This window comes from Ailuropoda melanoleuca, chromosome 12 (assembly GCF_002007445.2).
Source record: "Ailuropoda melanoleuca isolate Jingjing chromosome 12, ASM200744v2, whole genome shotgun sequence".
In the NCBI taxonomy this organism is placed as follows: domain Eukaryota; kingdom Metazoa; phylum Chordata; class Mammalia; order Carnivora; family Ursidae; genus Ailuropoda; species Ailuropoda melanoleuca.
This window is the reverse complement of record NC_048229.1, coordinates 1,570,110-1,586,496: the sequence shown is the minus strand read 5'-3', so window position 1 is coordinate 1,586,496 and position 16,387 is coordinate 1,570,110. Positions and strand designations below refer to the sequence as shown.

The 16,387-nt window shown below is 58.6% G+C and overlaps 1 protein-coding gene across 2 annotated transcripts in view; it reads right to left on the bottom strand.

The window, feature by feature from the left end:
* The window catches only part of RIMBP2 (RIMS binding protein 2), a 97,876-nt gene that overhangs the window by 63,686 nt on the left and 17,803 nt on the right, over positions 1–16,387 (bottom strand). For both annotated transcript variants that reach the window (XM_034638498.1, XM_034638497.1), the window contains exons 4-5: positions 11,715–11,819; positions 4,099–4,149 (exon numbers count right to left, since the gene is read on the bottom strand). In XM_034638498.1, coding sequence (XP_034494389.1) covers positions 4,099–4,149; positions 11,715–11,819 — 156 coding nt within the window. The remainder of the gene's footprint in view (positions 1–4,098; positions 4,150–11,714; positions 11,820–16,387) is intronic.

Sequence of the window (16,387 nt, the reverse complement as noted above, 5' to 3'; positions counted from 1 at the left end):
TTAGACCCAGAAACATGGGGATGGTACGTTTAGGGACTCACGCAAACATTTTCATTTTAGTTTCCTTTAAAATTGGAAACAAACAGATACAATAATAATGAATCCAGCATGGACTAGATTCCTCTTTACCCCCAGGCAGGTGCACATAAAATGTAGCTTTTAATACTTTCATGGAGGAGGGGCAGGCCTCATGAAGCAAAGGGGCCCAGTGCCCAGGAAGCTCACAACGCCGTCCGGATGCTAGACCTGTCTGGAGAAGACCCCGGCGCCTGCCTGGTCAGGGGGCCCGCTGCCTGCTCTCCAAAGTCTCCCCAGATGAGACCCAGGATGAAGGGGGCCTGTGCAATTTCCTTCCCGGCTAAGACGAGTGTCTGGCATCGCGGGCAGTTGGAAGCCTCGTCCTGGAGCTGACGGCCAGCAAGCTGGGGGCCACGGGGGAGGTGCTGGGAAGGAGCCCCAAAGAAGAAGGCACAAAGCAGCCAGAACGCACACGCAAAGCACACAGCACGGACAGCAGCGACAGCGAGCTTATCCTGGGGTTTTCCCTGCCATGGTCCCGAAGCCCACCACCCCCGAGCCCCACACGCAGCCACTGCTCCCCTGCACCCCTTCTTCTCAGCAACCACGGACGGTGCTGCCTGCTGGCCCTCCTGCCCTCAGGGCCTGGCTCTGCTCTTGTGAGCTGTGCATCCCGGGGCAAGTGACTTAGTCTCTGTGCCTGATTTCCATTCGAGAAGAGGATGATGATGGTAGCGACCTCACTGGGGGGGGTCTATGGATTAAATCCAACATGTGTGTCCAGTGCCTGGTGGACAGTGCCCAAGTGGCCTGTGCCCCTGCCAGGGAAGGCAACGCTTCTGAGTCTCGCCCATGTGAACTCATTCACAACTCAACGCATGCTGTCGTGTAGCTGGCGGGAGAGCTCCCGGGGGGACGGGACGCTGGGGTCCAGGGACGCCGGCTGCAAAGCAGCACCAGACTCCTAGGGTTTGAGTCCAGACTTTGCTTCATACCAGCTTGCCTTGGGCAAGTCACTTAACGGTGCCTCGGTTTCCCCTGGGTTGTTGTGAAGATTAAGCGGCATGGTAAGCACACCGTGTCCTAGATGCCCCTGGAGGCGCCCTCCGAATAGCTCCCGGTGCCAAGTGAGTATTCAGTGACCCCTAGGTCAGTGTCATTGGATTGCCGTTGCTATTATTAATTTTAAAACGTTCTCTTGCTTCTTTGTCTTGAAATAACTCCCTCATAAAGGGCCGGGGACGCTCTTTCCCTAACGGTGCCTTCTCTGCTATGTACAGAGTACTCGGTCTAGATTCTGGAAAAGCTCCATTTTCACCTAACGCCTGACGCCTGTGTTTGCGAAGCCCCACTGCAAGCCCAGATGCCTCCGCAGACTGCCCCCCTCCTCTCGGCCCCAGACATCCTGGCCATTCACACTCATCAGAAAACAGGGCTGGGGGGGGCGCCTGGGTAGTGCAGACGGTAAGCGTCTGCCTTCAGCTCAGGGTGTGATCCCGGCGTTCTGGGATCAAGCCCCACATCAGGCTCCTCTGCTGAGAGCCTGCTTCTTCCTCTCCCACTCCCCCTGCTGTGTTCCCTCTGTCGCTGGCTGTCTCTCTCTGTCACATAAATAAATAAAATCTTAAAAAAAAAAAGAAAGAAAGAAAGAAAGAAAGAAAACAGGGCTTGGGAGCACCCACAGACCCGGCTCTGCATGGATGGCTGTTGGGAGGGGGTTTGCTGAGGCGGCCCTTACGAGTCCTGTGTGGTGCGTCTCGCTGGACACGGTGGCGGCTGGTCCGCTGAGGAGAGCACCTGACTAAGGGGAGGCCCCAGCATGCCACGTGGGACGCACACAACCTCCAAGAACACGAGCACGCTTCCGCAAAGTGCACGGTACACTGCAGGTGTTCCTCGTCAACACTTCTGGTGAAGACGAGGCGTGGGGGGGTGAGGTTCAGGTCACTAAGACGCTGAGCCATGGATCGGCCAAGACTCCAGGGGGCTGGCTCGTCCACTACGCCCTCCGTCCCCAGACTAGCCTCACGGACTTGAAGCAATGCTTCCCAGACAGCGGCTGCATCAGAACTGCCCCAGGGAGGGGAGGCTGGGTCCCTTCCAGGTTTTGGGGACCCCCAGACTTTCTGGCTCCGCAGGTGGGGTGGGACCGAGAATCTGCATCTCCAGCAAGCTGCCAGGTGATGCTGACACTGCTGGTCTGGGAACCCCACTTTGAGAACCACTACTCCTCAAAGTGGGAGAATCATTCCTTCCGTGAATACACGATCAAATTCAGAGTTTTGGAAAACACTCAAAACTCTGTTCAGAGGGACAACGCCGTTCCTCCTGTTTGGCGGGGGTAGTGAGAAGGGCAGTGGCCTGTCCATGGGAAGGAAGGCCACTGCCCTCGCCTGCAGGAGGGGGCCCGGCCGCGCACACGGCAGACACAAACACAGCAGTGGAATGTTTCAGGGCCAAGGTCGAATCCCGATGACCGACTAACCAGCTGCGTGCTGGGCACCTGGCTGGCCCGAGGGCAGAATCAGGCCCCCCACATCCCACCCCACCCCCACCCCTGAGGTCATCGGGGTTCCAGGCTATCCTCCCAGCCTGACCCTTCCGGTCGTAGCAGGAAATGGGAGACCAGGTTCGCTGGGCCTGCTCAACACTTTTCAGAACAGAGCTTGTGTCCCAGTGCCCAGCTGGCAGTGCCCCCCACCAGGGAGCTCCTGCCTGCGGCTCCTTGCGCCCCTGGCCCCCAGGAGCCCGCCCCCACCCCCTGCATCCAGAGGAAGCTCAGGCTGCCAGCTTCAGGAAAAGAGGGAGGTTGAGCGGACCCAGGGACCCGAGGCTGCCCCATGCACGAGAGAAAGCACGGCCACGCACACCACGACGGAGGAGGCGTGAGCCCTCGAGTACCTGCATGCCATCCAGCGTGTTCTGTGTGAAGCGCAAAGCAAGACACAACCACAGGAAGATGTTGGAAAGAAGAGAAGAAACGGGATTCTCAGCACGTCTACACTGCCTTCTCTGCTTGCTCCCCCCAAAGCATGATCAATGCGACCCCCATTCAAAACATGCACCGAGCCAGGAGACCCCAGCGGGCGGCCCAGAGGGCAGACGAACACAAGACACGTCCTCGAGCGCAGGAGACGAGGCAGGGCACTTGCAGCCAGGAGGCGATCCGAATGTACAGGGGGGCGGTTCAGGCAGGGGGGGTATTTCAGGGAGAAGCATGGCCATTTGGGGGTCTGTTGCCATTCCCTCAGGTGATAGATTTCCCCTGCCATTCATCACACTCACCCCTCCAGATATTCATTAGCTAATGGACGCTCTCAAATAATCAATTCTAATATCTATGATGGTAATGGCGGAACCTGTCCCTGCGGGAGGAATGGATGTTATGAGGCAACAGGAGAGAAGTGGGAGAGACGCACGCTCTGTTCTTCTTGGCCGCCACGCCCCTGGGGACAAAGGACGGGGCCATCTTCCCCCCGGATCTGGGGATGGCGGCCCGCGTTGAGGCCCTGCGGGGCCATCCCCACCTGAGTGTCTGTAATGAACGGCTGGGGAGCTGCCTAGCCTCTGTCCGTGGCCGCAGAAAGTCCCCCACGTGGGGCTCACTGCGAGCGGTGCTATGGCCGCGCCTCAGATGGCGTTCGTGGCTTTGATAGCCCGTGTCGTCCCCTCTCTAATTCTGCAAACACCGCCCCAGCATCAGCGCCTCCCCCGCAGATGCACCCTCCATAGCTCATCCCCCGGCAGCGTACCCATGGGAATGCTCCACCCACACCCTCGCTTTCTCCTCATCCCCCTGTGAGAGCACAGCTTCCTCCTCCTTGCGTGCCCCCCAGAGGAGCCTGCGGGGGACAGTGGGTCCTGTGGGAGGCCCCCAGCTCCGCGGTGGGCTGTGTGACCACGGGGACATGCCTTCCCCTCTCTGTGTGGTCGCTGTGCTGATAGGCACAGCGGTGGGTGAGCAGTGCCAGTGGCTGGTGCCCAGCAGGCACCCGTGAGTGCCCCCCACTTCCATGAGGTGTGAAGACAGCTCCGACCTCTCCCGTCCCTGAAGCTGGCAGGCGAGGGGCCAGCACTTACCTCTAGCAGCCGTACGGCACCTTCATGTTCTTTCTTAGCTTCAACCTGAGCCTTTTTTATAAAAAAAAGAGGGAAGAGTAAACATTTAAAGCAGGGGAAAGAGAAGAGAATCAGATGAATGTCTGAATTATCAGGGGGGTGGGTCACCCATTTTTACCCCCTAAGAAGCACCCCATCTGAGCATCTAGACCCGTTCTCATTCCTCTCCCCTCCGGGCAAACACGGAGTGAGTGTCAGCCGGCTGGGGTGCTCTTTGTCAAAACAGGATCTGTAGTAAGGGGACGGGCCAGTGGGAGGCCCCGCTCCTCGGGAGAGAGGCAGTCACACCAGAAAGGGCTGCACCCAGGAGAGCAGGACAGTCCTTCCCGAAGCCTCGGGGATGGAGGGGATGGTGGGGGGAGCATCGTCTCCCCAGGTGCCGTAGCTGCTGGGGAAACAAGAAGCCTCCATGCAGGCGTGACCCCCAGGGAGCTGAAGGTCACCTGTGATCTTCCTGGGCCCCAAGGAGAGCCCCAGACAGGGGTCCCCGAGCATTGGGCAGGCTCTCAGCTGCTCAGCCTATGGTGGGGGGCAGCCCTCTTCCAATTACTTGAACCAAAGCTCTCTGCTCCAAAGAACAAGAAATGTTACCCGTTTCACCAAACCAGTGTCTCAGGATAGCCGCCGCCTTGGCCATGGTGAGTTCACACAAAACCGAAGCACGTTACCATCCCTCGGCACCCCAGACCCGAGGTCTGGCATCGCGGCCTGCCTGTCTGCCTGGCATTTGTGGCTGCCTCTCCCGGGAAGAACCCCAATTGTGCTGGGGACCCGGCCCTCGTCCTGAGGGCACGAGAACAGCTCCAGGCTCTCAGGGGTTGGCTTACAGGTGGGCATGCAGGCTGGCTACAGCTCTGCCTGGAGATGCTGGGGGAGATGGGACAGACACTCCTTGCCTACTGGACCCGAGCCTGAGTGGAAGACAGTTTGGAGCGCCGCAGCCATTCTGCCACTATGAGGGACGAGGCTGGAGCCGCCGGCAGCCTCCCCCGGAAAATCAAAAATGAAGCCAATGCAGCAGAGGAGCACAAAGGCAGGAGACTGCTGGATCCAGCCGCGTCTGAAGCCCACTTCAGTTCTGTGCACCACTCAAATCCCCTTTTGCTGTTTTCTGTCCCTTGAAACCAAGCGTCCTAATGAACGCAATCATCAGCTGTTGGAGAATACGCCACTTCCCGCTTTAAGGCTGGAGGCGTAGAACCAAGACGCCAAGAAGCGGGTCTGTGGGGAGCTTTATCTCCAACACCGCAGGACACCTGCCTCTGAGAATTTCGAGCACCTGTGAAGGATCCATATGTTCCCCTGAGATTTACATGGAGAATTTTCAGTTCTAGAGGAACATGGTCTCTAGGCGCCTGGACAATAAGTAGGGATGGGCTACCCAACGTCACAAAGAAGCCAGTGGGCATTATCTTCACAGCCTCCCGGGAGGAGGCGGGAGCCCAGTGTCCCCAGCATGGCCAACACTGGGGGGTGGCCTGAGATCCCTGCACGGTTCACCCCCACGTGTCCCGTGGGCATGTATCTCCACGGAGGGCTTCGAGAGCCAGGGAAGTGATGGGACCCCAGATCATCAAAGCATTCTTGAATTCAGCACAACCTTCAAGTGCTTAAAATCATCCCTTTCAAAGCTGAAACGAGAGCAACGATAAATAACAAAACGGGGCCGGGGGGGGGGACAGCCATCCGGAGGACGTACAGGGATTATATAAATAACATCACCATTGAGCCACTTGAGTCAAAGATAGTTTCCAACTGGCAGGATAAAAAACAACAAAAAAACCAAAGCGAGCTATGAAAACGCCGCCAAGTTCGCGGTAATGACTTGGTTTCCGGCTTCAAGAGAGAATTGGGAGCTGGTTTTCACAGGCTACTTGCAAGAGGGGCCATTTGGGCAATCAGAATAGATTGTTAAAATTAACAGTTCGAATTGGCAGCACTGAATTCTTGCAACATGGAAGCAAGAGCTTACGCGAAGCTCATTTGGGGGCCACAGCCAACTCGTAGGGGAGCTGTGACCTTCACGCAGGCACGATGTCCCGCAGAGCACAGTGACACGTGGAGGGACCGTAGGGCCCTGCTGTCAGAGGAAGGGGGCGGTCGTCCAGGGCACTGGGCATCCAGGGTGGTGGGCTACCACGTGTGGTGGCTTCCGGGGAGGCACAGAGGTGCAGACATGCTGGACTCAGCGTCAAGGTCTGGGCACTTGGCTGGGATGGATCGCATACCCAACGCTCAGTCTCCTTGGCGACTGGGGGGAGGGGGCGCGGATGCTGGTGAGGATGCAATGCGGTGAGGGCATCGTGGGCGCTCCACGGAAAGGGGCCGGCAGTTCCGGAACCGGGCTGGGGCTGCAAGGAGCCTCCCATCAGTGCGGAGGGAGCCACCGACTGGACACCAGGCCTGCAGGCGTGTGCGGCAGGAGCGCTTGGGACTGGGGCAGATGTTCCACTGGATGACCTCAGGGGTCAGTCCATGACCCCCTGCCGGCCACGCACAACAGCGAGATGCCAAACACCCATCCTCAAAACAAAGGCAAAGGGCCGATCTCGACTCGTGCGGCGGGCTCGGCTCCTCTAACCACCCACGCCCGTGACAGCCCCAACCCTGAAAGCCATCACTTCACACGTGGGAGGAGTTCTGAGCCACAGCAAAATCGGTCAGGTCTGCAGATGAATGGGGAAAACCCTTAGATGATCACCACGGCGACTGTAACTAGGCAAGGATGTAGCTTCCTCGGGAAACAAAGTCTGAAGCCGGGGAGCAGCTGGGCTCTGGACGCCGGTCACCCGGAGAGGAGGCACCAGGGCCTGGGCGCCCACGGGTCATGGGGAGGACGGAGCCACGGCTCAGTGACTCCTTCAACAGGCACTAGAATTCAACACCAGTTCCTGACACCAGCCATGCGTCCATCAATGGCCACTCACCCTCCTCTCCTTCCTTGTCCAGGGATCTCGGCTCCTCATCGTCAGTGTTTGCCGAGCACCTGCTACATGTCGGGCCGCGTCCTCTGAGCGCACACTGATCTCTGGAGACCGACCACAGGCCAGCGGATGAGCCAACGGCACCACCCGCGGCATGGCGTGCCAGAGGGGGCGGGAGCAGGGCGTGGAGCCCATTCGAGGCCGGGTGGCAGGGCAGGGATCTCAGTGACAAGAGCAAGCCAGCTCTGCCGTTATCAGGGGACCAGGCATCCTGGGCAAAGATCCAAGAGGAGGCAGATTTGGCGTGGTCGAAGAATGGAGGCCAGGGCGGCAGGAGAGGAGGAGGCAGGGAGGCCGAGGTTCAGAGTCGGCCAGCAAGCATCCCGGGCACCCAGCCCAGGATTTTCCACACTCAGAATAAATGTTCACCGTGTCCAGGGCCTCCTCTCATGCCGCCTCACTCGGTGCTACGCCACCAGCCACTGGGAATCGCCGACGTAGGGGCCGACCTGAGTGTCGAATGAATGAAAGCAAGGATTCTGGACTGAGCTCCTGGCTCCCCGATTTCCAGGGAGCAGGGGTCCCATGGGACAGCCGGCAGCTGGTGGACCGTAGATGGGACAGCGCCCTGCTCGGCTGCCTTCTGTATTTTTAGACTCCGCCTCCACGGGCTGCCCGAGCTGCTGGTCGGCTGGACGGCCTCATCTTACCTTGATTTCCATTACAGCACCCCAGGCATTTTGAACTTTTCTTCTTTCCTTAATTCAACAAATATTTCCACTTGCTTCTCCCAGGCACCATCTTGGGCAGAGGGATGAGCTTCCAGGGAGAGAGAGGCTCCCAGAGAAGGTTCGGGCCTGGGACCCTGACAGCGGATGCGTGAGGCCCGCACTTCCCCCGGGTGGCCAGAGGTGAGGCTGAAGTGTGCAGGAACCGCTACTTAGAAGGAAAGTAAACCCCTGCCTTCCCTGACACCTGTGTGCATCAGGAAAAAGGGACCCCGCGGGCTCCAGGACGCAGACCGTCCAACAAAGCACAGACGGGTGTAAAGGGAGCTCCCAGGACACGGGTGAAGGGGATTCCAGGCCCAGCTCTGCACCCTCAGGGGAACCAGCGTGGGCAACGAAGGCCGGGGCTCTGGGCAGGAGTCTCCGGGGAAATGGGAGACGAGAAGGTGCGGCTGAGGACGCCGTTCAGCTTGGACCTTGTGCTGGGGCATCGCGTGGAAGGTTGGGTGAAGAAGACGGCTCACAATCCAACATGGAGAGCTCAGTGTGGCAGGAGCACACCCAGATGGTATTGAGACCCACGGGACCAGACAAGGTCGCCATGGGAGCCAGTGTAGATGGAGAGATGTGGCTTGAGGACTGAGTCTTGGGGAACACCTATGATGTTTATCGGGGATGAGCTGCGTGGAAGGAAATTACCGGAGAGGGTGGTGTCCTCGAAGCCTAGAGCAGAGAGAGGCTGACCACCCGAAACTGCTCTGGGTCTAAGAGGAAGAGGACAGAGGACCAGCCCTTGGCATGATGTCCACACGTGGGTGACAGTGAGAGCCTCCTCGTTGGCAAGATGAGGGCGGGGTCCCTCTGGAGGGGGTTCGAGAAGCCTGGGAGCTGTGGCTGGAGAGAATGGGCAGCTCTCGGAGACAACCATGCTGCTGTCTCATGGGACCCAGCGCTGGACCTCAGAGTGTTCTGGTACTTTTATTGTGGTAGGGGGACAAGGGTGAGACATCAGTCAACCCTGAGCCTTACACGGCAGCATCCTGGCCCAGTGGGTTCAGTGCAAGTCCGGTTCACACTGCTCACTAGCCGACTGGCATCTGGCAGGTGACTCCATCACTCTGGGTTTAGTTTCGCGATTCGGAAATGGGAGGATGACAGGACCCACTTTGTAGGGTCGTGACGGGCTTGAAGTGAGAACGTTCACGTGAGAAATAGTCCCTGGCGCCCAGGAGGTACCGGCTTCTTTAGAAGACGTGATTTGTTCTTCCTTCGCCCTTCCTGACTCCCGCAGCGTGTCACCCCGCGACCTCCCGGCCCTAATGCCCCTTCCCATGCTGCCCCAGCCTGTCCACGGGCCTGCGCAGCCCTGCAGTGTTTATGTGCACAGAAAGCGCCCCATCCGCTGTCTTTTTCGCAGAAAATGGAAGCACGGGACGATGGGTCACCTGAGAGCATCACGGTGTCCACCGGTGTCCCTCCACCTAGGACTCAGAGCCCTTCCTCCTCTCCCACGCACCTGCTGCTGGGCGTCCGCACACCCAGGACCACAGAAGCTCGGCGACGTTTCCGTCCAGCCCAGATCCATACCCACAATGTGTGAGGACTGGGAGGCCCAGAGTCAGCCTGGACTTGCCCCTCCCCACATGCCCTCACCCCTGCCCTCGCTCCACAGCCCCTGAGCAGATGGCTCCCTCTCCTGATCTGTCCTGGGATGTGTCCGCGTGTCCCCTCTGCAGCCATCCCAGGCTGAGATGCCAGACTTCCTAGCAGCGGGTAAGGGGCCTCCCTGCCCCTCCACAGATCAGTCCCCAGTGTGATGCTCACAGGGTGTGCCTCAGACCCGGTTACGTCCCTGCTTCAGCCCCCAGTGGCTTCCCTTTCCCTTGGAACGAGATCGAGCTCGTCCCACGGCCTGCAGAGCACCCAGGGCTCGGTGCCACCCTCCTTGGGATGCATCTCCTGCCCACAGGGCACGGCCTGCGTCCTTCCAAGGGCCTCCTTCCCTAGGCACCGGGGACCTGACGCTTGCATGACCTGCCACTCACCTAAGCTTCAGCTGTCTGGAGTCCTGCCTTTGTGAACCGTCACTTCATTCTGTCCCTTCCCCGCATGGCATCTGCGGGATCTGAACTCCGGTCACTCTCCCTCCAGGTGCGCACAGGGCATCTGCCCTGCCACTAGGATCCCCTTCCGGAACAACCGGAGCCAACAGTTGTTGAATGAATGAACGAACGAATGAATGAATGAATGACCTCATCAGCAAGGGCAGCATGCTGGCCCTCCATGCTGGAATTTGAATGGAAATAGGAGCTCTGAAGAAATTGCCAATCTCCTTCCGCTCAAGGTTCAACATTCCTCTGTGAATGCTTTGCTAAGAAGTCGGAGCTCTACGAAATCACCCCCAAGGCACAGTGGCTTTGCAAGAGTTTCTGCTCCTCAGCTCCTGCCACGGATGAAGCATCAGTGTGTCCAAAACAGAGACCACGGCGGATGCAGGGAAGGGAGAAGGGAACCTGGACGAGGCGCAGAGAAGCCTGGGTAGCAGAATTGGCTCTGGCGCCCTTTCCTGGAGTCCAGTGCTTCATAAATGAAACTCCAGGCTCCCGGAGAACGTGCTACTGAGAACCATCGACCCGTTGCCCCTCGGCACGAAATTGTGTCCCGCGGGATTACTATCTGCCTGGGAGGCGCCAGGCCAGGGACGGGGCTTCTGGGGCCACAGGGAGCGGGCGCAGGTGCCGGGCGGCTGTGTCCGGGCACCGGAACCCGCTTCCGTACGGCAGGCAAGGAGAAGAGCCGAATCTCTGGACCCCAGCAAGCAATATCCTTTCTGGATAATATCTAATGAAATGTTCCTTCTCACCGTGCCGGCCAACATATTATGGCATGCGGCCCTGGGTCCTTTATTTCAAGATCAGAGGCCTGGAGAGGCGGTGGGGTGGGTGGAGGGCGGGGGAGGAGCTGCCCACTGCCCTCGGCAGGCCAGTCTCAGGAGCGCCCCCACGGGCTGCCATGCATCTGTAGCCCAGACCAGAAAGGCTCTGGCTGGGGGGCCCCCAGCTGTCCTCCAGGGAGGAGTGGCTCCGGGTGGGACTCGGGGCTTCGGGAAGGAAATGAGAACCACAGCCAGGACCCCAAGTCCCCCGTGGAGAGAGACAGGAGAGGAAAACAGCTGGTGATGAAGTCGGGCCCAGGGTGATGTTCTTAGCCCCCCAGCTCCACCACGGGCGCCACAGGGATGCGCCCCCAGAGCTGCTCACTCCTTCCCCTCATGTTCCCTCCTCCTTGTTTCTTAGTCCCTGCCTCTCTTTCTTCTTTGTGTTCATTCCCTCTCTCTCATGCTGAAAATATCGCCCTGGGACTTGATCTGCGCACTTACCAGCACATGATGGAATCTCCCCAGTTCAGCAGATATAAACCAAAATTATTCCTTTTAATGATGCCATCCTGGTCTGCAGTATGGATGCCCCGCAATTTCTACCCCCGCCTTGGACGGGCATCCAGTTTAACCAGGATCCCCACCCCCATCCCACCAGTACTGAAAAAGCCAACAAACCAAGCCCCGGAGAACAGAGAAAACAAAGCCTAAGTCATGCCGGACCAGGTCCTGTGGTTCTTACAGCAATTTTTCTGGGATGGAAGGTTGCAGATGAAGACACACGTGTGTGTCCAGTTGTGATCGATGCCGGCAGGGCTGAAGCCACTCACACCTGCGGCGGCCACAGGAGCGAGCTGGTCCCCGCGAGCCCGCCAGCACCGCACACTGGAGCGTCCGCGTGTTTGCCCTTGCGCACGGGACATGGGTGACTCAGGGAAGCTGGGCGGCACGGGGAGGCATAGACGCGGGGAAGGAGGAGAGATGCGGGTGCTCAGCCCCCAGCCCCCCTCCCTCCGCACCCCTGCCCTGGGTGTGCCCACTGCTCACCTTCTGCAGAAGGTCGATCTCCTGCTGTTTGGCGTGGAGGACAGCCAGGGCCTGCTCATGCTCTAGTTCCAGCTGCTGCCGCCGTTCTGCGGCCTCTCGCATGTGCTGCGGGGACAGGGCAGGGTCAGCGTGGGAGCCAGGAGTCCTATGCGGGGCCTGCAGGCCCCTCTGGCTCTTCCCACCCCCTTTCCCCCTCCCGGGGTCTTCCAGGGGGCAGTCCCCCCCCTCCAGGGAGCCCTGATGCCAACAAGCCTTCCACCTCAAATTGCCTTGTCTCTTCAATGCCCCAAGCATTGATGGAACCACAGGTCCTCGTGCAAAGGCGAGCTCTCGCTCCTGTCTGTTCCCAGCCTCGTGCAAGCAACAACCCCAGGTTACGGATCCTTGCCTACGTTCTAAGCCTTGTAGGGCGATTTACATCCTGCAATCCTCCCATTCATCTAGGAGGCAGGCACTATAACGGGGGAAACCGAGGCACAGGGAGGTCCTCCTGGTGCATCACACAGCTGTCCCGGATTCGAGTCAGGCTCGAGGGAGCCTCCGAATCTCTGGCTTTGCAGCTGTCTGCTGGCGCTCTGCTCCAGCCACACTGGCCTCCCCCTGGCCGCTGACCTTTGCAAGCATTCCCGGCAGGCGCTTGCGGGGACGGCACAGATACCGCAGGGATAGTGGAGGTGCGCCTCAGGCATTTCGGGACAGCATGAGGCAGAGTACAGCATTTACGAGCCACACAGCCTGGGTTCAAATCCCAGCCCTGAACTTGGGCCGGTGACTTAACCTCTCTGTGCCTCACCTTCTCCCCTGGATTAATTATCCATTAGCATCATTAACCATTTGTAAACGGTTATTAACAGTACGTTAAATAAGGCTGATTGCTGATTGTGAACTGGCGCCTGCTCCGTGCGCGTGTGCTGAACGTCTCACGAGGTGGAGTGGTGCCTATGAAGTCCTGTGTCGCCTTTCACTCTGAGCCCACGGAGCCCGGTGCGTGTCATGCAGCTGACGCCCTGAGGCCGCTCCAGCGCCGGGGCTCTCGTGTGGGGGAAGGGGGGAGGACCCTGGGGGTGAGCGGGGCGTCTTCCCGCGGGACAGGTGGCTCGGACCGCGGCACCTGTGAGACGGTGGCGAAGAAGAGGTTGTGCTCCCACTTACGGGCACTCACTGTGCGCCGGGCACCCGCCAATGCGCACACTGCCACGTCTGATGCCAGCAGCGGGACGCTGTGGTCACCGCTGGCCGTGGGCAACGGACCCGGGAAAGCCGAAGGACACAGTGCGGAAGGCTCTCCCCTGGCAGCAAGCTGACCCTTCCTGGCCTGAGGCCTCCTACTGTGCGCCTTCTCCACCGTGAAACTCCGTGGCGGGCAGATGGGCGGTTTCAGGCTCCGAGAGCCAACTGGTTTGCGTGAACAATTATGCAGCTGTCTAATTACACTATTGTTCCGGCTAATTTCTGAGCCTCTGTTTATTTTGGAAGTGGGCACTGCCGAAAGCAGCCCGGGCACTCTTTATTTAGCTTCGGGAAGGAAGTTATTAGTGGAAGGAGGAAACCATTTTCCTTACAAGAACTCATTAGGAACATGGACCGAGCTTGGAGATGGTCCGAGCGTGCGGCTGCAGGCTTCGCGGCCGCAGGGGCATCGCGGGGCAGCAGACCCTCCGTGGGCTCCTTGCCTCGACTTACGGGTCAGACGGATGAAAACCACTGCCTCTGAAATTTCTCGGGGCTGGTGAGCCGGTCGCTATGGAGTGGTTGTCAGGAATGCACACACGTGTACAAACACATGCCCCTCGTGCGGTACGATGTTCGAGGCTGTGATGCCCCAGCAGGGAGGACAGATTCGCAGGAGTTCAGACCACACCTGTCCCTTCAACACCGCCTCCCCCAGCCCTGGCTGCTTCCCCTGCTGCCCTTCCCAGCAACACTGCTCCAGATGTGTCTCCACTGGCCACGTCCACACCCTCACTTCTCGCTCTGCTGTTTGGCTTCCCCCACCACCCGGTGGACACCCCCTGCCTGCCTGACACCCTCCAGGAGGACAGGGGAGCAAGGGGCCGTCCAGCCCGCGGCTACCCCTTGCTCCAGGGACCCACCCCTTGGCACCTCTCCACCCGCAGTCACCCCTTGACAGGTGCGCTCCACTCCTGCCCGGGAGCCCCACACCTGCCTGGCTCCCCTCCTTCGCCGCTGCTCCCTTCCTCCTACATGGTCTCTTGACCCAGGCATGGCTGCTGCTCCGCTTACACTCTTTCCCAGGCGGATATCCCACATCACGGCTGTAGCTGCCATTTATAAACTCACGCTCCCAAACGAAATCCTTCTCTCTCTGCTGGTAGCCAACCGCACATTCACCCTCTCCACGTGGAGGGACAGGAGGAATCTCAAATTCAGCCTGTCCAAAACTGAGTTCTGGATTTCTCCCTCCCAAACCACTTCGTCCCCAGTCTGCCCATCTCAGCAATGACACCACCATCCACGCAGTTCCCCCTTGGTCCCCCATCCCTTCCCACTCAGCATCCAGAGTTTCCAAAGTGCTTCCGTGTATTCCGACATCTTCCATATCTGCCACCACCAGGCCAGCCACTGTCCCCTCTGCCCTGGGCCATAACCACACGCACAGGTGGTCTTCCTGCTCCAACAGGTCCCCCCAGAGCAGCCAGGGGTGTGCTCTCCAGGAAAGAAGTCACCCCCACAGCTTTATGTGTCCACCTGACTGGGTAGGGGTGCCCAGGGAGCTGGGGAAGCATTATTTCTGGGTGCGTCTGGGAGGGTTTCCAGAAGACAATGGCATTTGGGTGGAAGAGGAAAGGAGTCACCATCCCCTACATGGGCCTCATCCACTCCACTGAGGACCCAAAGGACAAAAAGGTGGCAAAAGGGCCAGTTCACTCTCTCTGCCTGAACTGAGACACACCCATCCTCTCCTGCCCTAGGACACAAGTGCTCCTGGTTCTCAGGCTTTCAGACTCAGGTCAGGACTTACAATCAGCCCTCAAATCTCAGGCCTCAGACACGGACAGAATTGTAGACAGCAGATCAAAACCTGAGCTGAGATCAGGAGTCGGACACTTAACTGACTGAGCCACCCAGGTGCCCTGAAGACAGACTCTGCTTGATGACATCATCTGAGCACCCTGATTCAGCCATACCTGAAGCCTAACCTATCTCTCGTATACCCCACTTTACCCAACCAATGAATTTCCTCTTTTTTTCTTCAAACTATTTGACAAGGTTTCTATGAACTTTATCCCAAATTGTCCAAACTAAAATATTTTTCAACAGCATTTATGGCTGCCACAAAACGTAATTCCATAATGTCTCACATTATGCACTGAAACTTCATGACTTTTTATTCTTGCTTCTCAAAATAAAGAGACAGCTGGTGGATCATGACAGCTTTGGGGCTGTTTCAGCTCCCTGTTTGGGGTAAGAAACAGCCAGAGAGCCAAAGGAGCTTTCCAAAAGTAACTGACACCTTCTCGGCAGCAGAAAGAGTATAAACTGGAGATCAGAGAGGCAGGGGTGGGGTCAGCGTGCTTGGTTTACCACGAGAGTCATCATGTCAGGGGGCCTGGGCAGGCCTGGAAGACACCAGCTGCCATGTCTCTCCACCCGTCAGGAAAAGAAGTCCTAAGCTCAATGTCACTGGCAGGAGATGACCTTAGCCACAGGGTACCCATGGTGTGTGGAGCTGGAGACCTAGGGGTCCAGCAACAGAACCAACCAAGGGGGTGTCCCTGGAACTCCGGGCGATGGCCAGCTCAGAGATTGCACGCGGAGGCCACACTGCAACCTGTCAGCACTGGGGACTTCCCCCCCAGGAGGAAGCCAGGGGATGAGCTCAGGGGTCGGATGGAAGGAAGGGGAGTGACGTGGGAAACCACAAACCTGCAGGGGAGCTCCTGATCCCGCCTGTGGGGCCGCAGCACTTCAGCCCTCCTTGCTGCTTACTGTAGATCGCACACCCACGTCCTTCGTGTCCCTGTAAGCAGGTCGCGGGTGTGGTCTTCCCAGCCCCGCACTTTGGCGCCCTCAACCTCACCTAAGCACGAGTCCTGGAAGGACTGCTGTGCTAAGTACTCGTACACACGACCCACTGAATCTTTGCAGCAACATCGGCAGCAGGCAGCATTTTTACTCCCGTTTATGGAGAAGGAAACTGAGGCCCAGAGAGGTTCGGTAACCTGCCCAAGGTTGCCCAGCCAGGAAATGACGAAGCAAGGACTTGAACGGAGGGAGCCCAGCTCCCTAACCTGTGCACACGTCCCTTCACTCTGTCATCTGCCTGCTGGGTGGGAGGCTTCCTGTGGGACCCTTCCCGTGCATGTGGGATGTGCTGATACGCAGCAGGCTTCCTGGAAGAGACCTTCTCATGCAGTGTCTTTGAAGCTCTCAGGCTGCGAGACACACTCCGTCCTCGGACACAAGACGGGGTGCCTGCCACGTGACCGGAGCAATAAAGAGCAGCCTGCATTTCTCCTGGGAGGCCATTCACATCGTCACTCCTATGGTTTCCTCAAGTTGTCCTGATGCCCACTGTCCCTGGGCGCGCTTGGGACCCACGGGTTCTCACGGAGAGCCTGAAAACCCCTGGCTTTCACCCAAACACAAAAGCCCGCCACATTCCTAATAGTTGGCTTCGCTTCCCTTTACACATGGCTTCCCGATCCAAG